This window comes from Oryctolagus cuniculus, chromosome X (assembly GCF_051225735.1).
Source record: "Oryctolagus cuniculus isolate XC-2025 breed Fujian yellow rabbit chromosome X, ASM5122573v1, whole genome shotgun sequence".
Taxonomy (NCBI): domain Eukaryota; kingdom Metazoa; phylum Chordata; class Mammalia; order Lagomorpha; family Leporidae; genus Oryctolagus; species Oryctolagus cuniculus.
In genome coordinates this window covers 38,456,561-38,479,598 of record NC_142888.1, presented here as the reverse complement: position 1 = coordinate 38,479,598, position 23,038 = coordinate 38,456,561, and the positions used below count along the sequence as shown (strand labels likewise).

Below are 23,038 nucleotides of genomic sequence, written 5' to 3'. Positions count from 1 at the left end.
GTATTTGACATATGGAGTCTTCCAGAATCAGAACCCAGGGAACTTGAGAACTTGTCATTGGACAAGCCATTTCCTCTGCCTGGGCCTCGGTTTCCTCATTGGAAATGGGTGGATTGGAATGTGTGATGGGGTTCCTTGTGCTGATAGATTTCTGATCTGTTCATATCTGTATTGTTTTCAGGGCAATTTTTTGAGACCCTGAGGCAGGCATTATAAACTCCCTTGTCCATATGAGGAGATGGAGACTCAGAGAGGTGAAGTGACTTGCCCAAGATCATGGAGTTCAGAGTGTCAGGGATAGGAGTTTATCCCAGGTGCATGCCAGAGGCCCTCTCCTGTCAGATATTCATAGACTGAGTAGGGGACACAGGCAACTCCCATTTTTTTCTGCTTCCTACCTGCTTTCCACATAGACCATGCCATCTGGTAGCCAGACAGGGCATGGCTGGGCACATGTTCTTACCCCCCATTACTCAAGCAAGTGATGGAATGAGGCCCAAAGATGTGATGTGACTAGAAATGCAAACCCACAGATCCTCAGAGCTAGGGTACCCTCAGATTACATCTAATCCAATCCTGGCCTGTGAGATGGGGACACTGAGGATTAGGGAGAGAAAGGGACTGGTTCAAGGTCTCCAGCTGAGGCAGTGGTGTGGCTGGGTCACAGACCCCAGGCATGTCGCTTCCCTTCTCTGAGTCTGTTCCTCACTTGGACAAGGGAGACTGTGCGCCAAGAGCCCTCGCCCAGGGTCGAGGACAATGAGGACCAAGTGGGGGAGGAGCAGGATGGAGGCCCAACCTGGTGTCCCAGGAGGCTGGGCTGGGGGGCAGGCTGGAAAGCTCAGGATGATCCTTAGGGGCGGGGAAGCAGCCAGCGGTGCTGTTCAGGGTCAGTGAAGGGAGGTGGGGCCCTGAGCCTGCATCCTGACCAGGGAGCCTCCTGGGGTCTGGTCCCCGTGCAGCCACTTCCTGCTGTGTGACTTCAGGAGGGGGGTCTGCAGTCTCCTGATCCATGGGACGGGCGGCCCAGGGCCCGCCTCCCTCCCCACCCCTGTCTGTGCCCTTCCTCAGAGCCCCTTTGCTCCTGCTTTCCCCTCCCCCACTCCAGCAGCTCTCATCTCTCCCACCTGCAGACTGTAGGGGATAGGCCCCTTGTGCAGTTCAACTTGGGAAGGGGAAGGGGGAGGGGGAGCACTCAACAACCCTGGAGCCTGGGGAGGGAGGGTGTGCCTGCCCCACACCCTGTCTCTGAGGGGTGCTTCCTCTTCATTTCCAGATGAGCTTCCCTATCTCAAGTGCCCTCTGCACACGGTGCTCAAACTCACACCTGTGGCTTATGGTGAGTGTCCCCCGCCCTCATCCCAGAAAAGGCATTTAGAGGCAATAAGCATATCCCTAGAGCCTGTCATTTTCCCAGGAGAGTTCTGGGGGAGTTTACCTGAGTATGTGGTGGATGTCCTGGTACAGGTGGGACTCATGGTCCTAAGTAACAGCAAAGTACTCTGATGGCTTCTAAGTCTGAAGCATAGTTCCAACTTTCTCTGTCTCTGCAAGAGCACTAAGCATAGAACTCCAACCCATTGAAGGAGGGATTCCCAAAGGGGACCAGAGGCAAATTGTATGCTAGGGCCATATTGAAGAAAAAGCTGATAGACCAACCAGAGCAAGTTATCTCCCAATCCCTCTTGACATAAGTGAGAAGTGAAGGGACAGAATCAGATCTGTTATGGGGTGTGAATGGAGCAGAATGGCATACAGAAGCCTGAAGTAAAGTGACTTCCCCGGGGTTGGAGCTAAATGGGCCTTGGACCTTTTCTAGAAGCCCCAAGCCCTAGCGATGCACCTTCCTACTTCAGGTTCCCTCATATTCCCTTGTAACCTTCCACACTTCTGGAGTTCTGGTAACACACCGTCCTTAAATAAACTGCCTGGAACTGATCACCCAAGGCAATGACCCCAGGGCTCTCCCACTTCTTCAGCACCGACATGGCTGGATGATCCACAGAGCTCCATAATATCATAGGTTAGATTGCTGGCTCCTAGTCCGTGTGAGTCGGGGGAAGCCACACAGATCATGTTCTCTCATCTGTATCCCCACCTACAGATGAGCAACTGAAGTTCAAAGAATTCTGAGACAGAGGCAGAGCTGGGAGGGGGACCCCACCCCATTAGTGCCTCTTAGGCCTGGCGTCTGTCCCACATACCACACAGCTCATCTTAACTCCCTTCCCTGCAGGGCAGTCACAATCTGACAGTATGGGGCTGAGGGGTGGGGGATGCCTCAGGGAAGACCTATGCTTACCTTGGGAGCTTACCCACAGATGGGTTGTTCTTTTCTGAGGCTGCAAAGTGGAGTCCATCTACCTGAATGTAGAGGCTGTGAACACACACCGGGAGAAACCTGAGGTAGGTGAGGGATTCCATCCCAAGCTGGCTATGCACACAGCACGTGGTGCAAATCTCCCTTTTCCAAAGAAAGGTCACCCCAGCTCCTCAGAGCCAGAGTGTTTCCCACTATCAGATGGAACAACCAGCATCCAGAAATGCAGCAACCACGGTCCAGACCTGAGACACCGTATCGATGTAGTGCTAGAGCAACCACTGCCAAAATGGCTTAAGACTGAGACTCCCCTCAGGCCTGCCTCAGATGGGAACCTGGCTGTGAAGACAAGGAGGGTAGGGCTGGTGGACTGGGGTGCCAAACTGCTGACTCCTTCCTATTAATTCTGCTTTCTCTCTTCTCAGAATGTGGATGTCACCCGGGAACCTCAGGAAGCCCTGGACACTGTCCCTGCCCACTACTGAGCCCTTTCCAGGAGGCCAAAATGCCTCTGCCCTTTTAACTTCTATCCTTGCTCTTCTCCACCATGAGAAGTCTCTGCCTTGGCCTCACTAAGAGAGCTCTGCTCCCAGTGAAGAAGTCCTCATGAGCTCCAAAATAGGTCTCAATCCTGGCCACACTCATGGAGCTGTCTAGCTCTGGATGGAGCTCTTCTTTTCTTAATTCCTATTCTGTAATCAATAAAGACTTCTCTTATTGCCTACAGAAAGAAAGGAAGCAGTCATGGTTCCCTTGTTTTCAAGAACCTTATCTTGATCTTTATCTAACTCCTTTGCTCAGTGTGTGAGGATGTCCTGAGTAGCACCTGCAAAAATGAGCTCCCTGTGAGTATCTGTGGGCCTGTTCCTTGGTGGAAAGGGTAGCTGAGGAAATGCCACCTTCATCCTGAAGTTTAGAGCATCTGGCACTTGTGGTAAGTTCTCTTTCAACACTTGCTGCCATTCTGAGTGATTTCATGGTCCGTGTGAATGACCCAACCAGTATCTTGGTCTCCCAATCCCCTAATCCCCTTAACTCCAACCCACCATCTCCCACTCAGCCGCCAACTTCATGGACCTTGGTATAACCTCCACGGTCTGACTTTTTGAATACATGCATTATCTGACCACTGCCCATATACTAGGCATGCATGTGGTATCTGAATGAACAATATTTATTCTTATACTGCATCAAGACTATATCCTTCAGTTATTCTATTGTCTCCCAATCCTTCAGTCCTTTCCCTCTAGAGTATTCTTCCATCTCTAACCAACTTGGATCCCATAGTCCATCTCTTCAGCCACCCTACATGCATCTAAAATGGCCCAGGTACCAGAAACCCAGCTGGTAAAGAGAGATTAATACACTCATTGCCTTTATTCTCTGTCCTTCCATCACAACCACCCAGCAAGGCCCAAACCCTGTATAATCCACATCCCTTTTTTGGATCTATTACAGGACTGCTGATTGCTGCTTAAAGCATATTTGTTTTCATCTGCTTTGACAGATACCATTCATTCCTGTTCAAAGACACAGCCACCCTCTATTTTCTGGAACCCTATCCCATCCCACCTTCTTACAGATGGACTAAAATAAATTCCCAACTCTTCCAATATGTATCTTTTGTCCCTGTCTATGGATCTGGCCCCGGCCCCAGTCTATGCAAAATGCTCAATTTTTTTCCTGTACCAAAAAGACTTTCCCTTGTTTCTGTGTCCAATTCCAGTTACCCCCATCCCTCCGTTCTTATGTAAATGATCCAAAATGATCTCTACTTACTGTTCAAAACCCTCTTCCTTTGCATCTGTCCCAGTAGTTCCCCTTCCATATTTTTGCTCTAATCATTATGCACTGGCCTTACATGCTTTCCCCAAGCCTCTCTACCACTGAAGAAATATTTGCCTTCTAGCTGGAGCCCCATGCTTCTTCGAGGGCTATGCTGATCTTTTTAGCTCTTCTGTAAAGCCAAAGAGTTACTCACAACCATGTAAGCACAATTAAACAACAGAATGAACTCCAATTAATTTTGCAAATTTAATGTCACTCTGATACCAAAATATGACAGCACACAGAAAGCAAACAATAAAGCGGGAACAGCAAATAGGTTTTTCATAGTGTGTCACCCTCAGCTGATTGGTAATAGCTGTTTAGATCGCTGTGTGGACAAAGATTCCAAAGCTATCACTTAGCTCCATGGAAAGGACTGCTGCAGTTCATGAGCGGTTTCTGTAAACATGGGGGATAAACCTAAAAACAAAACACCAAACAAACACATTTTTAGCATCACATATACTGTTTACTTATACTTCCTTCACTGCCCGATATTCCCACTCAAAGTTTCTTACAACATCTTGCAGCCCTTATACCCATCCCTGTGGGCCTTAGCCATAGAAATACTGCAATTACCTGAAATCTCACTAGCCATAGGAGAAGCCACAGGCACCAAGGCTGGTGGCTCCACCACCAAAGCCAGCATCAGTGCTTGGTCCACCGCTGAATCCAGGACCAGTGCTTGGTCCGCCGCCGAAGCCAGCACTATTCGGTCCACTGCCGAAACCAGCTCCGGTGCTCAGTCCGCTGAAGCCAGCTCTGGTGCTCGGTCCACCGCCAAAACCACTGGTGCCTTGTCCACTGCAGAAGCCAGCACCAGTGCCTGGTCCACCGCTGAAGCCAATAATAGAACTGGGTCCACTACTGAAGCCGGCACTCGTGCTGGGTTCGCCAGTAAAGCCAGTGCTGGTGTTGGAACCACTGCCAAAGCCAATGATGGTACTCAGTCCTCTGTCGAAGCTGGCATTAGGCCCACCGCCAAAGCCATCGCTGGTGCTGAGGCCACCACTAAAGCCAGCACTGGTGCCAAGTGTGCTGCCAAAACCAGCATTGGTGCCTAGTCCACCACCAAAGCCATCGCTGGTGACCAGTCCGCCACCAAAGCCAGCACTGGTGCCTAGTCCGCCACTGAAGCCAGCGCTGGTGCCTAGTCCGCCACCGAAGCCAGCACTGGTGCCTAGTCCGCCACCGAAGCCAGTGCTGGTGCCTAGTCCGCCACTGAAGCCAGAGCTGGTGCTTAGTCCACCACTGAAGCCAGCAGCAGTGCCTAGGCTGCCATCGAAGCCAGTACTGGTGCCTAAGCCACCACTAAAGCCAGCACTGGTGCCCAGGCTGCCACCAAAGCCAGCACTGGTGCTCAGTCCACCAAATCCAGCACTGGTGCTTAGCCCACTGCCAAAGCTGAAACCAGCACTGTTGCTGGGTCCATCACTAAAACTGGCACTGGTAACACCACTAAAGCAGGCACTGGTGCTAGGAGGGCCACCAAAGCATAGATTGGTATTAGATGCACTGCCAAAGCAGAGGCTGGTGCTGGGAGCACCAAAACAGAGGCTAGTGCTATGAGCACCGCCAAAGCTGATGCTGGTGCTGGGAGCACCGCCAAAGCCAATACTGTTGCTGGGACTACCACCAAAGTCAGTAGTGGTACTAAGTGCCCCACTGAAGCCAGCACTGCTGCTGAATGCACCGCCAAAGCCGGGATTGGTGCTGGGTGTACCACTGAAGCTAGCACTGGTACTGATGGCACTGCCAAAACCGGCACTGGTATTGAGTGCACCACCAAAGCCGGCACTGGTACTTACGGCACCACCAAAACCAGCACTCGTGTTGAGTGCATTGCCAAAGCCAGCACTGCTGAGTGTACCACCAAAGCCGGCACTGGTACTTACGGCACCAACAAAACCAGCACTGTTGTTGAGTGCACTGCCAAAGCCAGCACTGGTGTTGAGTGTGCCACCAAAGCTGGCACTGGTGCTGACAGCACCACCAAAACTGGCACTCGTGTTGAGTGCACCATCAAAGCCAGTAGTGCTGTTCAGTACTCCACCAAAACTGGTATTTGGGTTGAGTGCACTGCCAAAGCCTGCACTGGTGCTGACGGTACCACCAAAACTGGCACTGGCACTTGTGTTGAGTGCACCATCACAGCTGGCACTGCTGTTGAGTGCACCGCCAAAGCTTGCACTGCTGAGTGCACCACCAAAGCTCACGTTGGTGCCAGGAGAGCCACCAAAGCAGACACTCGTGCTTAATGTACCGCCAAAGTCAGCACTGGTGCTGGAACAGCCACCAAAGGAGACACTGGTGCTGAGTGTACCACCAAAACCAGTGCTAGCGGTAGGAGAGCCACCAAAGCAGATACTGGTACTGAGTGTGCCACCAAAGCTGGCACCAGAACTGGGAGAACCACCAAAGCACACACTGGTGCTAAGTGTACCTCCAAAACCAGTGCTGGTGGTAAGTGCCTCACTGAAGACCGTGCTCGTGGCGGGCGCACTGCTGAAGCTGGTGCTGGTGGTAAGTGCACCACCAAAGCCAGCGGTGGTACTGAGTGTGCTTCCAAAGCCAGAGCTGGCTCCACTATTGAAGCTGGCACTGGTACAAGGTGTACCACCAAAACTAATGCTGGCTCCACCACTGAAACTAGTACTAGTGCTGGGTGCACCACCAAAGCTAATGCTGGCTGTGCTGCTAAAACTAGTGCTAGTGCTGGGTGCCCCACCAAAGCTAATACTGGCTCCGCCACTGAAACTAGTGATAGTGCTGGGTGCACCACCAAAGCTAATGCTGGCTGCACTGCTGAAACTGGCACTGGTGCTGGGTGCACCACCAAAGCTAATACTGGCTCCACCAGTGAAAGTATTGCTAGTGCTGGGTATGCTACCAAAGCTAATGCTGGCTGCACTGCTGAAGCTGGCACTGGTGCAGGGTGCACCACCGAAGGTAATGCCAGCTCCGCCACTGAAACCACCACTGGGACTGGGTGCACCACTGAAGCTAACACTAGCACCATCACTGAAACTAGACCTGGTGCTAGCTCCTCTGCTGAAGTCGATGTTGGTGTTGGCATCTGTATTTTCTTGGGATCTGGCCTCAATTTCAAATGAAAATCTGCTCCAGGCCTGAGCATCATCGCCTAACTCTTCCCTGGTTAGGCAGTCAATATCCATGTCATCCCAATTCCAGGGCCCAGCCACAGCTTCCTCTCCAATCCCCATTTGCGCTCTTGCCTCAGCCCTGGCCTCAGCCTCAGCCACAGCCACAGCTGCAGCTTGGACTTCCATCTCTACCGCCTCCCGATACTGAGCAGCCCAGTCCTTGGGATCTTTCTTCTGTACCTGAAATGGGAATGATAATAATTTTAAGAAAAATATCCCTTGTTTGCATAATACCAGTAGCAAAGTAATTTAATGAGTTTTTATTTATTGAGACTCTATCATGGATCAGTCCTGAGATCTAATTTCTGCTATGGTAACTTAGGTGTTATAAGATCTTGGACAGGTTACTTAACCTCAGTGAGCCTGGACAGGTTACTTAACCTCAGTGAGCCTAAGTGTCTTCATCTGTAATGTGGGAAATGATGCACTGAATATTTGTGCCTCCCCAAAATTCTTTTGTTGAATCCTCAACCTCCAGTGTGATTTTAATTGTAGGTAAGTCCTTTATGGAAGTAATGGCAATTAGATGAGGTTAGAAGGGTGGCACCCTGATCCAACAGAAATTAATGTCCTTATAAACAATAAACTAGGGAGCTTGCATTGTCTCTCTAACATGTGAGCACATAGTGAGTGAGAAGGCAGCCATATGCAAGTGAGGAAAACAGCCTTGGTCAGAAACCTACCCTGCCTGATCTTGATCTGGGATTCTCAGCCACCAAAACTGTGAGAAAATAAATTTATTTTTAATCCACCTGGTCTATGGTATTTGTTATGACAGCCTGAGCCGACTAATACAACGTATGAAGAACAAATCAGACTATGTAAACTGTATATAATCTAGCAGCATTCTGGGACACATATGAGGTTTCATATGTTTATATATGAACCATAGGTTGTCCTATACCTGCTTATTCCTGCACATGGTATGTCCCAGCCAATGGCATCCCATTCCCTTAATATGCCAAGCTCAGGCAGCTCTCCTATTACCTTGCATGCAAACTTGAGGACTTTCATCTTGCTAGTCTCATGGTAGGACCGCAAACCCCAGAAGAACTCATACTCAGGTGGTCTGCTGTTGGGGACTCTCTTGTACTCCAGGTACCTTTGAAAAAGGAAATGAAACTTTGCTTCTAAGCAAAACAAAACAAAACCCTAATTTTCTGAACACTAGGCCCCGGAGCAATCTCCTCCAAGCAAATACTGAACAGCCCCTGGAGAAGAACTTCTAAGATCTTCTAACCCAGAATCACCCACACAGTTTATGGTCTTGGCCTCCAATACTTAACCATTTCCCATTGGCCCTGTGCAAATGTCACTTGAGATGCTGCAAGAAAGGCATGTATAGGGCATTGAGTCACAGGAAGGCCCGAGTATTCTGCCACCTGTGAGGAATAAACCCAGATTTCTGTTGGGTGTGTTGTAAACAGAGGAGCCATTCTTCAGGCCTCCTGCTCTGAGCACACCCCATCCCAAGGGTCTTGTGTTTGGTCTGGTCCAGTCCAGGAAATGTCCACTACAGAAATTTTAGATAGGGCAAAATTCTAGGACACAGGATGTCCATCTCTCTCAAGCTAGTATAAGAACAGCACTGACTGAACACTTTCTGAACCAGACCAGTATCCCCAGAACACTTCAGGGCCAGACAAAGGCCTCAAACACCACTTACTTCTGCTTCACAAACTCGTCTGTGATGAGCTTCCTCACTTCCCCAAAAAGCGAATGCCTCACCCTGACAATGGGAAAAATAATCTATGAACACAGATCAGAACTGCCCAGATGAGGGCAGAGGCATTTCCCAGCATGGAACAGGCCTTTCTAGAACATGGGACAGTCTTAGTGAAGCAAAGAAAGTAGTGAGCATATGTCCACTAGAAGCAAGCAGCAGAGGCCAGATGGTTCTTTGTCAGGGATTCCCTGAAGGTCTTATATCTCAGCTTTTAACAGAAGAAAGAGGGGAGGAAGGGAGCAGAGAGTTCAGAATCATTTTCCCATCCACCGAGGTCAGAACTCTGGCCCAGCACCCTCCACCCGCGCCACCAGACCACCAGGTGGTTGCAATCCTGGGACCGTCCTCTCTTGCCAAAGGACAACACGGACAGCAAGCGCTGAGAGAGCCCAATCATACCCAGGGCGCAGCCCCAACTTGCGCAGCACCTCCCAGATGACAGCTGCAGGGGGAGGCAAGAGGAGACAGGGCCGAAAATGAACACACGGAATTCAGACCCCAGCCACCCGTTCAGCTGCGTGCCCCGCCACTCACCCTCACTGGCCTTGTTGCCATTCATAAAAATGACACTCAGAATCACCATAAGAAGACCCAGCTTAGGTGTATCCTTGGTCCTAAGGGAACAGGGCACAGAGAAGATTTATGTCCAGTAACCATTTTCAAAAGACACACCAGCCAGCTGACTAGGCTACACTCTCCCAGGTTCCTCAGATAGGGGAAGATTCTGCCCGATATGCTTCAAACTCTATCTTACTCCAGGCAAGGAATTCAGCTTCGTAAACTTTGGGTCTCCTATTCAGTAAAGTGGGGAAATCACATCATTCCTCCCCAGGTTGCCAAGAAGATGGACGAATGTACCTGTCAGCCTTGCACAACATATGCATGCAGTCAGACTGAGCCCTCTTTTTCTCTTTCAGACCTGTTTCTAGGCAGAACCCCACTGATGACACAACCCATAACTTTGGGAAAGTTCCCTGCTCCCTCCAGGGTTTAGTTTCCCTATCTATGCAGTAAGGAGGCAAGGTCACGGCAGGATCTCTTTCATATGTGTCTATGGTGATTTTGTCATCTGACTTTACATCAAAGCCATGATTCCATTCTTGGTCATTCCTTGAATGGACTGGTTATCGTCTAGAAATGAGTCTAGCCTTCATATTTAGACTAGGTACTCTTTGAAGGCAGGGCCAACATTTTTTCCCCTTATAGCTCACCATACAAGGGAGTAAGCATCACACAGAGAGGTATAAAGAAGCACATCCAACCCTTTCTTGCCTTTCCAGCATCATGATCTACCCACATCAGGAAGCCCTCCCTTAAGAGCCATTCTACCAAGGCCAGACCAAGTATTCAGTAGGAAGACACAAAAAGTAACAGGCTGCTTTCTTGGAAGCTTGTGGAAAGCAAACCTGAAAGTGGAAATGCTCTATCCCAGGCTCCTACATCATCCTTCAGTCAATCACAACCAAGCACCACTACCACAAGTAGAACTCCAACTATGTGCAGGAGCTGCAACAGTGGTTTATTCCACCCTATATTTCCCGACTCTCTTAAGAGGATGTGGGGAGAGAGGATAGGGAAGTGATGGTACCACCACCAAAATTAAGTCTCCCTTTCCATCCCAACCCTGTCCCAACTTACGTTCCCAATATGCCTGCAGACGATTCCTGAGTGCTGATGAGAATATACAAGCTACTCTGCTTATCAATTTCCTTCAGATTGACTCGAAACATCTGCCAAGTAAAAGAACAGCTTGTGAAATCACAAATTTCAGCTTCTTTGGCATCCCACAACTCCCTGTGTACCTAAGGGTTGTGTATGTGAAATCAGTAAAATAATGCAAGTGAAGCACATAGCCAAGTGCTCCAAACACATTAAATACACAACAAGCATGCTAACAATATCAACATCATCTTTGTCACTAACGGGAATATAGGGAGACAAGAAGTAAGCATCTGAAATACAACAGGATGCACCCAGCAGCAGACTGAAGCCAGGAGTAAGTTGGGTAGCTTAGGTCTTAGCTGTGCTTTCAGCACTGTCTGTGTTATCTGTAGCTCATCCATGCCCCCTCCCTAAACCACCGCACAGTCTGCCCATCTGCACAGTCATGGGCCGGATTAGCAGGTATCTGCCTGGTCCCCCCTAGATGGAACACATGCACTTTTGTTTGAGTCAAGGCTTCTGCACTGTGCCCATCCCCCAGGGCTACCCCTTCACCTTCTCCAGAGCGTAGCTTGCCCGTTCAATGATCTCTGGGAAATATTCATCATATTCTTGGATGACATCCTTCAGCATGTCTGCAGGAAGGGAGAGGTGGCCGCAGCTGGGCTGAGCAGGGACCACAGACCAGTAGCCCTTTTTGCCAGCCCTGTGGGGTCAGTGCAGACAAAGTCCTGAACTGCATTAATGGGAAATGGCAGCTATGATGGGAGTGTGAGGAGGGCAAGGGTAGAGATATGAAAGAACAAGAAGACCATAAAAGTAAACAGTTACACCCTCCACAGGCTATAGCGTATCAAGAGAGTGGAGTGAGCTCTGGAAGGAGGGTTGGTGGGACACTACCTGAGCGCTTTATGGGGATCTTCGTCTGGTCTTTAACCAATAGGTATTTCACCAACTTATTTGCCTGGAAGAAGAGGAATAGATGCAGAGATCTCAATGTTTCCAGAAAACTTGGTAAAGCAGAGGACTGATAAGGAAGAAAAAAGAAACGGGGCAGCATTGCATTCCTACCCTTTCTTGCAAGATGGCCACATCTCTGGGAGGTGAAGGTCTCCGGCCCCATGGGATCCGCCTGTAATTACTGCTGCTTCTCTCATCCCCATTTGGATGCTTGGCCTTCATCATCAGAAAGAAGGAAGGTCTCAAATCACCAGGTGCAAGAGATGGCTTTGTCTCCTCACTCTGCCTCCTCCAGAAACCCCCTAGCCCCTCCCCTATAGTGAGAACTGACCCTGCCATTGGCCACCCTGAGTCCTGGGCTTGTCTTTCACTGTCTTTCAGGCAGGAGTGTCATCCCTCCTGCAGGCCAGGAGCAACCCAAGGGCAGGGCCTGGGGCTCCTCCTCTTCCATTAGCCAACACTGGATTCCACTTCACTTCAAGTCACTTCATTTCTCTGGGACTCAGTTTGTTTATCTGTAAAACTAGGACCTTTGATCCCCAGTTAGTAAGAGTTACCTTCAAGACATAAAGATATTACCTGTGTAGATGTACCCAGTACAAAACCTGGTACAAGGTAACTACTATGTAAATACAAGATAAATTATATACAAGTTTCAGTTTTGTGTGTAGATGGGTACCTTTCTCCCCAGCAATCTCTGAACTGCCAGTGAGCAGACACTATTCTTCTCAGCATCTCCCACAGCTTACCTGAACACAGGGACTGATTTAAAGTAAAAAAAAAAAAGGCTCAGTAAACATTTAAATAGAAGAAGTGAACAAACTAGAAGGGTAAGAACAGAAAAACAGCACAAGGTTAAGGATAGTGATATCAGAGATCTTACCTTTCGGTTCCTCTTGCCTCGGGTCCTGGCTGTGGGCTCCAGACTCAACTGAGCCAGGTAGTCATCTGCCAGGGCCTGGACAGCAGCAGCAATCTGAGTCTCAAGGGCACTCATGCTGGTCTGAGAGGTGGCTGTCTTGGCTTGGGTCCCTTGGTCAGCAATCGGAGTCTGGCTTTCAAGTGCCCGACCCTTAGCAGCTGCCTTCCGAGTCCTAGACCCTCTCTTGACTCGAAGGGTGGCTGCTAAGGTTTGGTTTGTGACCATATGAGTAGTAGGCTGGGCCTCAGAGATCTCACCAGCAGAATTTAAGCCCTTATTGGCAGCCTTCTTGCTTTTGGCTTTTTTGGGCCGGATAGCTGCTGCTGAGGTCTCAGTCTGCCTGGTTGCTGCCTCAGTGATATGTGGAGCCTCCACATGCTCAAGTTCAGTATTTGTGGCCTTCGAAGTTGTCTTCTTAGCTTTGGGGGCTTTCTTGGCTCGGATGGAGGTTGCTGTGGCATGGATATTAGTTGTCTCACTGATAATCTGGCCTTGGGTGGTAGCCGTATGGGTGGCAGTTAGAGCCTGTGAGATCTCAGTGGCACTAGTCATGGCCTTGTTGGCAGCCTTTTTAGCTTTGGATGCTTTCTTAGGCTTGGTAGAGGCTATCAAGTTCAGGGAATTGGCTGAGTCACTGGCTATTGGAGCCTGGATACTTTGTGAGACAACTGGTAGACTTAGGGCCTGTATGGGTGACTTGAGCTGTGTGGTCACAGCCTCACTGCCAACTGAGGACTGAGAACTTTGGGCTGCCTTGACAGTAACTCTCTTTGTCTTGTTGGCTTTCTTAGGTTGAACACTGACTAAAGGACCCTGAATATTGGCTGCCTCAGTGGTAGCTGAATCCTGGCTGATCTGGGTGATGATTGGCAGGTTTAAAGCCTGCAAAGTTATTTTGGGTTTGTGGGTGGCAATCTCATTGGCAGATGGGACTGGAGGTGTGACCTTAGTAACAACTTTAATAGGGGTCTTCTTGGTCTTGCTTTTCTTAGGTCGGTTGGCAACTGGTGAGTCCATAGCCAGGGGGTCCTTGGTTGCCGCCAACAAAGTATGCATCAGCAAGACACTGTCCTCTTCTGTGGTCTCAGTCTGTACATCTGGAGGAAAGGGAAGCCCCAGGCTCCCAGGGGGAGGCAGAGGGCCCTACACACTTAGGATTACAATCATCTGGGCCATCTGCCCTCCCTCCTGCCCACTATTTCCCACAAAGGCTTCCCCTTCCTCTGAGCAGTGAAAGACTGAAAGGGGTGGAGGAAGGGGAGGGGGAGGGGACAGAGTCAGGCAGCTTTCCTCTCCTCCCCCTTCACCGTGCAGAGTGGAGAGGTGAGACAGATTAGGCAGGGAATTATGCAAATACAGGGCGGTAGGGGGCTCAAAAGCACTCAGTGAACTCAGGACAAAGCAAATGGTGAGAATGCTGAGACGCCTCACCTGGAATGGGGACATTCTATAACCATACTCATTTCTCCTATCCATCTTTCCGGGAGACCGAATAACAGCTGAGCCTGAGTTAGGAGAGAAAGAGGGAGAGGGAGATTCATCAGATGTGCTACCTCTCCTAAAGGGTGAGGGAATCTCATCTACCCTTGCACCCCAAACCTTTCAATTCTCGGGTTCTCATACCTAGAAATCCAGACCATCTGTTTCGAAGCCCTACCTCCTTTTGCCTCCAAGATGGCAAGTCCGTTTGAGGATCCCGCCTCTTTACCTTACACACACCCCCTACTGCAAACTGATAGTGCGCATGCGCACCGACGAGAGGCCCCCCCCCCCCCAGCTCGGGCCCACCACTTTCCCAAAGAACCCGTTCGTCAAGGTACTCAGCACGCATGCGCCTTGGGGAACCGGACAGTCTAACCAGCTCCTTCCCACATATGCCGCCGCTCTCAGAGCCGCGGAACATCTCGGCCCTGACCTCTGACCCACTCTTTATAACTGCATCACATCTCGTTCCATCCCTTCCCCCAACACCGGCCCCCTCCCTCCGCTCTGCAGTACCGCTTCGCACCGCCCCTTCCCCAACACCGCCCACCTCTCCTCCGCAGTACAGCCACGCACCGCCTCTTCCCGATACGCCCCCCTCCCTCCGCTCTGCAGTACTACTCCGAACCTCCTCTTCCCTTAATAAGCCCCCTCCCTCTGCTCCGCAGTGCGTCTCTGTACCGCCCCTTCCCCAACACCGCTTCCCCCGCCTTCCACGTCTGCAAGCGCCCGGCCCCGCCCTTTCTGCAACATGGATACCCCACCCCCAAATCCAACGACATTAACCTGTGTATTCCTTGTTCTGGAACCCTACCAAGTGCCGTCTCTTCCCTTTGCAAACCATAATCAGCCGGGTCCTAGCACCTCTTCTCCTTCCTGAGCCTGGCCCTTTTAGCTGCTCCACAAGGATATTGTCCCCTCCTTTCTCTGGGTCCCGATCTTTCTGCAGCGCGAACCAGGTCCTGCTCCCTTTCTCCAGCATGGACGGAGTCCTACCACTTCCTATCTCGCTCCCGAACTGGGACCCCTCCCTTCTTGCTACCGCCTGAACAATTTCTCGATCCTTCCTTTCTGCGGTCCCAACTGGGTCTGCGTCCCTTCTTTCTACACCCGAAACGAGTTCACATCTCTCCTTTCCATGTCCCTAAGTGATTATGCTCCCTCCGCTCTTCCATGCCAGCCAGGTTCAGACACCTCCATAAATAACCACTTCGATGTGGTTAGGTCCCAGATCCCCAGCAGGTTTTCTCTAAACCTTAAGGGCGTATAGAGTTAAGCACGTCGAAGCCGCAGCCTGGAGGCCCCCACAGGGTCTTCACTAACGCCGGCCACCTCAGCTCACCTCGTTCTCCTGAGTCCAGAAGGCGTCCGTTCTCTCCAAGCCTCTCCGTAGGTCTGAGCCTGCCCCCCCCCACCCCCGGCCGGAAGTGGTCCTGCCTCTTTCCGCCTCCAGAGGGGGTCTCTGTCCCTGCCGGTCTGCGCCCCCCCCCCCAACTTTCCATTCTGCTGTACATAGCTCCTTCTCTTCTGTTTACTACCCCCTATTTAGCAATCATTTCCTCCTGTTTTCCATTTGATTTTTCTATGCCCCATTCTATATCCCCGTCAGTATTTGATTCTCCAGGTCCCTCTAGGAGGAATGTATTTATTTGAGTTTCCACACCAATACTTCCTACAGCCCCTTCTTTCTCAGTGCTACTTACATACAGTATTGTTATACTACGTGTCTAAGTCTCTCTCCCAGGACGGGTAGGGGACTAGCTCATATTCACTGCTGTCTCAAATATGACCAAAGTAAGGCATTTACAGGTTGTAAACACCAAAAGGTAAGGTACACTGACATCTTATGTATTCAGAATAAAAACGTAAGAAAGGTTTTTGTTTATTCTATAATGACTATCTTGATTCTTTTTAAAAATCAACTTGTTTGAAAAATATTGGCTCCGTGTTTATCCTTTATTGGTGCACTAAGCAAGTACTGGTCTCTGTCTTGTGATATACTGCACTGCTCCTCAGTGCAGAAAACAACTTGCAGCCTTTATTTATTCGTTCAATCATCCTCCCCCAAAGCAGAGGTAACTTTACTTGTGTCAGATAACATATACTGTAAGAAAACAACCTAAGGGCAAAGTCAGAAGGAAATAAATTATAAAGACCAAAGTGGAAATAAATTAAATAGAGACTGATAAAACAATACAAAAGAACAGTGAAACTGAGAGTTGAGTTTTTAAAAAATAAACTACCAAATCCTTGGCTAGATCAACTAAGAAAAATGAAAGAATACTTAAAATCAGAAATGAAAGAGAAAACATTAATATCAGAGAAACATAAAGGATCATAAGAGACTGCTAAAAATAATTCTAAGCAAAGAAATTGGGAACCTAAAAATTGATAAATTTCTAGACATGTACAATAACCAAGGTTAAATCATGAAGAAATAGAAAGTCTAAAAAATCAATAATGAGGAAGGTGATTGAATCAATAAAGAAGTTCTCCATCAAAGAAAACCCCAGTTAAATGGTAGAGTAGGAAAATTGGGATCATGTTAGTCAGACACCGAATTTCAGTTAGATATGAAGAAACAGGTCTTTTGATTTTTTTTTTGTCCCCACCTGGTAACTGAATGCCAATCTAATCATCAAGTTTTTTTTTCCTTTGAAATTGTACTTAAAGCTGACTGCCACAAATCCCCTTTGGGTTTTCCTCTCTTGGAGACCCCCTCCACACCGCTCTGGCTGGAGGTCCTTGATTCTAATAAATACTTTTAAATCTCAAAAAAAGAGATATGAATAAATACAAATTTTATGGCTGTTTGTATTTCCATGAGTACATATTTACTGGCTTTTATTCTGGCCAGTTCAGACAGCTTTATTTCTTCCTCATAGAATCTTTGTTGAGGATCCCTAGTAGTAACCAACACATTCTTATAGTCTATACTTTTCTAACAGTGTGCTCTGCTGTAATCTTAGTAAGCATAGGTGCTGCATCCCCAAATACAGGAAGTTCAGTTAAAGTAACCTCTCTGTTTTTGTTACAAGGATTGACAGCTGTGAGGGGTCCTGGTAATACCAATCTTGATGCAATTAACTTTCATGGTTATATTATTTGTTTTAGACAAGTAACACTTTTATATATTTATGGTGTATAATATATATAGTAAAATATATGTATATAGAATGTATATATAGTAAAATGACTATAGATACATATATATTGTAGAATGACTAGATAAAGCTACTGTATGCATTACATACCTATCATTTATTTTATGATGAGAGTTCTTAGCATCTACTATCATAGTTATTTTCAAGTATACAACATATTGCTATAAAGTATAGTCACCACAAAGATGATAGACATCTTGTACCCATTCTTCATATACCATGGTCTCATCACAAAGTAAATGATAAGTGCATAAAGTAATGCATGTACAAAGTAGCTTTATTTAGTGATTTTACTATACACACATATACACATGTTCTACACCATAAATACATAAAAGTGTTACTTGTCTAATAAAAAGATAACCATGAAAGTTAATTGCATCAAGATTGGTATGACCAGGACCCCTCACAGCTGTCAATCCTTGTAACAAAAACAGAGAGGTTACTTTAACTGAACTTCCTGTATTTGGGGATGCAGCACCTATGCTTACTAAGATTACAGCAGAGCACACTGTTAGAAAAGTATAGACTATAAGAATGTGTTGGCTATTCCTAGGGATCCTCAACAAAGATTCTATGAGGAAGAAATAAAGCTGTCTGAACCGGCAAGAATGAAAGCCAATAAATATGTAATTATGAAAAAACAAATTGAAATAAAAAGATCTATTATTTTTACCTGTCAAAATGGTAAAAACTAAAAAGCCTTGAAATATAATTTCTTTTAAGAAGATTGATAATGCATAGTGTTGAAGAAAGTATCAGCATCTAGATATACATTCATGGAGCAATACGTTTGTACAACTATATTTCCTAGTACAATAAGATAAATATAATCTACAATCCCAAATCTCACTATTAGATAGCATCCAGGGAAACACATGTCTACGAATCCATTAAAATGAATGGTTTTTACAATATTGTTTGTAGAACAAAATGTAAAAGCTACAAAAAATTAAAAGAAATGGACAATGTGTGTCATATTCATTCAGTGAGACACTATACAACGGTTAAAATATGTGTCAAACTGGATGTTTACCGCCTGAGATGTGATACCATTTATATGAGTTTTGGAAACATGCAAAGCTGTCATACATCATTTATGGATACATACACATATTATAATGGTATAATAATATAGAGAAGGAGGAAAGATGAAATGGGATTTGGAAGGGGGTATACAGGTATCTTTAACACTAAAATATTCCATTTATTTATTTATTTATTTGAAAAGCAGAATTACAGAGAGAGAATTCTTCCAACCACTGGTTCACTTCCAAATGGCCTCAATGGCCCAGGCTGGGCCAGACTGAAGCCAGAAGCTAGGAGCTTCATCTGGGTCTCTCACGTGGGTGCAGAGGCCCAAGGACTTGGGCCATCTTCCGCTGATTTCCCAGGCACATTAGCAGGGAGCTGGATTGGAAGTAGAACAGCCGGGTCTCAAACTGGTGCCCATATGTCATGCCAGCATTGCAGGTAGCAGCTTAACTCATTATGCCACAACATTGGCCCCCAAACCTGTTCGTAAACAAACCTGGAAACAAATCTTATAAAATATTATGATTTCATAGATATGGATAATTTGTTCACATGTATTTTATAATATATACTTTAATGAATCTTAAATATTTCACAATAAAACAATTATATGAAAAAACATAAAAGACGACCTGAGTACACATGGAGACACATATTACATTTATGAATAGGACGATTTAACTATTAAAATACAATATCTCTGAAATTTATACATAGATTTATACCATCCCAGCTAAAACCCCAGAAAAGATTTTCTGACAGCACAATCAGACAAACTAAGACTAAGGTAATGTAGAAGGATAATGAAACATAGCTAAGATAATTTTGTAAAAGAAAACTGATGGACAGTCCCTACCAGATATAAAAATAGGACAAATATACAAATACATATGGCTTTTCTTAAAGTATACTAAAGCATAGTAGCAAACCAATAATATAGTGAAAACAGAATAGATAATCCAGGAACAATTTCATGTTATATTGATATTAAACATGGTAGAGATAAATCATTAAAAGACTCATAGAATATGTGGGAAAGAGTGCTGGGAATATTGATATATATATTTGTATAATATATATTTTGCATATATATGTTTTATATATATAAAATATTTTAGCTCATCTCTCATGTATAAATTGTTTAACTTTGAACACTATGTGAGAAAATAAAAAGTAGAATGCTAGTAGAGAGTATTATTAATCAAGCAGGACTAAGCTCAAACTCATGCAGATGTTGACACCCCAAAGTTTTATGTTAACAGTTAATGAAATCGGCCGGTGCCGTGGCTCAATAGGCTAATCCTCCGCCTAGCAGCGCCGGCACACCGGGTTCTAGTCCCGGTCGGGGCACTGGATTCTGTCCCGGTTGCCCCTCTTCCAGGCCAGCTCTCTGCTGTGGCCAGGGAGTGCAGTGGAGGATGGCCCAAGTGCTTGGGCCCTGCACCCGGCATGGAAGACCAGGATAAGCACCTGGCTCCTGCCTTTGGATCAGCGTGGTGCGCCGGCCGCAGCGGCCATTAGAGGGTGAACCAACGGCAAAAGGAATACCTTTCTCTCTGTCTCTCTCTCTCTCATTGTCCACTCTGCCTGTAAAAAAATAAATAAATAAAAAATAAATAAAAATAAAATAAAAAATAAAAATAAAAAAACAGTTAATGAATTAATGCTAATGGTTGCTGGATAAGAGTGGAGAGTTGATGTAATTATGATGACTGAGTGATAGGTCTGGTAGGAAGTCTTCAGGTCAGCGGAGGTTTGCCTTGACAAGCCAGTTCTCATGAGAGAGTTGGTTGTACAGAGTGCCTCCTGTCTCTTCGTCCCTTTGCCTCTCTTCTTGCTAGCTCACCATGTGATCATCCCTCCATACCTGCTCCACCATGGCTTTCCATAACCAGATGATCCTGAACTATGAACCTCCAAACTATAAGGTGAAATAAACCTTTTCCTTCAAAAGAAGCTCCTCTCAGGTATTTTAGTTAAGATAGTGAAAGGATAATACAGAAAATTGGTTCTGCAAAGTGGGGTTGTTACTATTAACTATACTTGAAGATGTGGAGGAGTCTTTGGAATTGGTTTATGAGGAAAGATGGGAGGGATAGGCTAGAATGCCTAGAAAGCTATATGCAGAATGTTATAGGCAATTCTGGTGAGGGCTCAGAAGACCAGCGTGCTGGTAGATATGTGGACATTATGGCCACACTGGTGAGGTTTAAGATGTAAATGAAATTTCCATTAGGAATTGAACGAAAGGTAATCCTTGCTACACTGTGGCGAAGAACCTGGTTGTCTTGTGTCCCTGCCCTGAGACTTTGTGGCAGGCTGAATTTAAAGGCGCTTGTTTGGCAGAGGAGGAGTTTCCAAGGCAGTAAACTGTTCATGTTACCAGAAATGGCTGGAACATAAGTTTTTGTTTTCCTATAAGAAAAAAAAATTCCAGATGTCCGACAGAGATCAACAATAAGCATGCTATCCAAGGGTTTTTTTTTAAGATTTTATTTATTTATGTATTTATTTGAGAGACAGAGTGAGAGAGAGCCAGAGAGAGCCAGAGAGCAAGAGCGAGAGTGAGAGAGAGAGAGAGAGAAATGTCTTCCATCCACTAGTTCACTCCCCAAATGGCTGCAATGGCCAGAGCTGGACTGATCCGAAGTCTTCATCAAACTTGGATAGGGGCCAGAGCTGCCTGCACCGGTTTGTGTCCCGGCTTCTCCACTTCTGATCCAGCTCTCTGCTATGGCCTGGGAAGGCAGGAGAAGATGGCCCAAGTTCTTGGGTCCCTGCACCCACATGGGAGACCCAGAAGACACTCCTGGCTGCTCGCTTTGGAGCAGCCCAGCTTCACCCGTTGCAGCCATTTGGGGAGTGAACCAGCACATGGAAGAATGGAAGAGCTTTATCTCTCTCTCTCTCTCTCTCTAACTTTACCTCTGAAAGAAAGAAAGAAAAAGAGAAAGAGAAAGAAAGAGAGAAAGAGAGAGAAAGAAGCAAGCTTTCTAAACCTAAAAATGAGCACCTAGGAAAAATCTACAGCTAACTTCATACTTATTGGCAAAAGACTGCATTACCATAAGTAAGACAGGATTCCTGCTTTTAACACTTCTGTTCACATTCTTCTGGAGATACAAATCAATGCAATAAGGAAAGAGAAATGAATAAAAGGCATAAATATCATAAAGGAAGAAATGAAAGTGTTCCTATTTGGCACAGACAACAAATAGATACACTAGACCCCATAAAAGTTAAAAATTTTTGTGTATCAAAGGATGCTGTCAACAAAGTGAAAAGGCAATCCACTGAATGTAAGAGAATATTTGTACATTATGCTGTCAAAAAAGAATTGATACCCAGAATATATATAGAACTGCTAGAACTCAACAAAAAGAAAACAAGCAATCCAAATCAAAAATGAGCAAACAACTTGAATGAACATTTCTCCAAAGAAGACACTTGAATGTTCAATATGCATGTGAAAAGATGGTCAGTATCACAAGTCCCTGGGTAACTGCAAATCGAAATCATGATGTGATATACCACCTCACACCCATTAGAATGGCTACTCTCCAAAAAACACAGAACAAAGAGGTGGTTTGGCCTAGTGGCTCAGCTGCTGATTTAAGAGGCTGGAGTACCTGAGTTCTGGCTCCACTCTTCCTTCTAAATTCTTCCTAATGTGGACTCTGGAAGAGAGCAATCAGATTGCCAAAGTAGTTGGGGCCCTGCCATCCACATGGGAGACCTGGATTGACTTCCCAGATCTTGGCTTGGGCCTGTCCAGTCCTAGAGCTGTTGCAGTCATCTGGGAAGTGAATCAGCAAATGGAACTTGTACCTTTCTCTATCCCTCATCTCTCTGTCTCTCAAGTAAATATTTTAAGCATTTTGAGTCTTTTTTAAGGATTTACTTATTTATTTGAAAGATAGAATGACAGAGAGATAGAGGGAGAGACAGAGAAAGAGATCTTTCTAGTTCATTCCCCAAATGGCTGCAACATTAAAATCTGGGCCAAGCTGAAGCCACAAGCCAAGAATTCCATCCTGGGCTCTCACATGGGTGGCAAGGGTGCTGGGCCATCTTCTGCTGCTTTTCCAGGTTCATTAGCAGGGATGAGAAATTGAACAGCTGGGACTCAAACCAATGTAGTATCTTAATCCACTATGCCACAATGCTGGCCCTTAAAAATTTTTTAAAAACAGGAAAGAACAAGTGTTAGTGAGGACATAGTGAAATTAAAAGTGTTGATGAGGATATAAAACAATACAGTTGCTGTGGAACACAATATGGTGGTTCCTCAAAAAATTATAAATAGAATAACATGTTATCCAGCAATTCCACTTCTAAAATTATCCAAAATAATGGAAAACAAGATCCCAAAAAGTTATTTGTACACCCATGTTCATAACAGCATTATTCACATAGCTAAAATGTGGCAGTAACACAAGTGTCCAACAATATATGAGTGGATAGAAAAAATATGATATATACAAACAGTGGAATATTTTTAAGCTTTGGAAAGAAAGAAAATTCAGACACAAACCACAACATGGATATATCTTGAACATATTGTGCTAAATTAAATAAACCAATCACAAAAGAATACTGTATGATTCTGCTTATTTGAGATACCTAGAGCAGTCCAATCCATAGACAGAAAGTAGAATTGGTGGGTGCCAGGGGCTAAGGGAGTGAGGAATAAGGAGTTTTTGTTTAATGAATAAATAATTTCAGTTTGCAAAAATGAAAAAGTTTTGGAGACAGATGGTTGTGATGGCTGCACAA

General features: G+C 46.1%; 2 protein-coding genes and 1 non-coding gene across 33 annotated transcripts in view; 1 reads left to right on the top strand and 2 right to left on the bottom strand.

The window, feature by feature from the left end:
• The window catches only part of PFKFB1 (6-phosphofructo-2-kinase/fructose-2,6-biphosphatase 1), a 68,338-nt gene extending 65,284 nt beyond the window's left edge, over positions 1-3,054 (top strand). For 11 of the 21 annotated variants that reach the window (XM_008272669.5, XM_008272667.4, XM_089324550.1 and 8 more), the window contains 3 exons: positions 1,277-1,339; positions 2,342-2,406; positions 2,746-3,054. In XM_008272669.5, the coding sequence (XP_008270891.1) occupies positions 1,277-1,339; positions 2,342-2,406; positions 2,746-2,805 (188 nt within the window). In that variant the 3' untranslated portion in view covers positions 2,806-3,054. Of the gene's footprint in view, positions 1-1,276; positions 1,340-2,321; positions 2,407-2,745 lie in introns of all 21 variants that reach the window. The other 10 variants (XM_089324552.1, XM_089324554.1, XM_089324548.1 and 7 more) reach the window with 2 other exon arrangements.
• A 1,281-nt stretch (positions 3,055-4,335) lies between these two features.
• TRO (trophinin) lies at positions 4,336-15,510 on the bottom strand. 11 transcript variants are annotated; one of them, XR_011385677.2, is made up of 14 exons: positions 15,406-15,510; positions 14,013-14,086; positions 12,543-13,724; positions 11,771-11,875; positions 11,600-11,663; positions 11,255-11,334; positions 10,676-10,767; positions 9,572-9,651; positions 9,437-9,479; positions 8,978-9,040; positions 8,299-8,413; positions 7,384-7,491; positions 4,727-5,071; positions 4,336-4,567 (listed from the first exon to the last, which is right to left on the bottom strand). XR_011385677.2 is itself a non-coding variant. In XM_051827708.2 (13 exons), exons 3-12 carry the CDS (start codon positions 13,635-13,637, stop codon positions 4,738-4,740), a joined length of 4,491 nt encoding a protein of 1,496 aa, XP_051683668.1. In that variant the 5' UTR covers positions 13,638-13,678; positions 14,013-14,086; positions 15,406-15,486; the 3' UTR covers positions 4,336-4,567; positions 4,727-4,737. The 11 variants fall into 11 exon arrangements, 8 of the variants coding, with proteins under 8 accessions (XP_051683668.1, XP_051683666.1, XP_008270892.3 ...); XR_011385676.2 differs by lacking the exon at positions 15,406-15,510 and adding an exon at positions 14,850-15,058; XR_016228180.1 differs by lacking the exon at positions 15,406-15,510 and adding an exon at positions 14,614-14,750.
• Positions 8,649-8,777, bottom strand: LOC127485065 (small nucleolar RNA SNORA11). The gene has a single exon (XR_007912264.1). It is a non-coding gene; the product is annotated as a small nucleolar RNA SNORA11 (small nucleolar RNA).
• Positions 15,511-23,038: the final 7,528 nt, after the last annotated feature.

What these genes read in the sequence shown, in the direction of transcription:
- TRO (XM_008272670.5), bottom strand. Translation starts at nt 15,045, where the DNA reads ATGCTGGAGAAAGGGAGCAGGACCTGGTTCGCGCTGCAGAAAGATCGG. An exon ending in CCAGAACAAGGAATACACAG is followed by an intron (nt 14,087 to 14,849) that starts GTTAATGTCGTT and finishes CTCCTAACTCAG; the next exon opens with GCTCAGCTGTTATTCGGTCT. An exon ending in AAGTTGGGGCTGCGCCCTGG is followed by an intron (nt 9,041 to 9,436) that starts GTATGATTGGGC and finishes TCCCATTGTCAG; the next exon opens with GGTGAGGCATTCGCTTTTTG.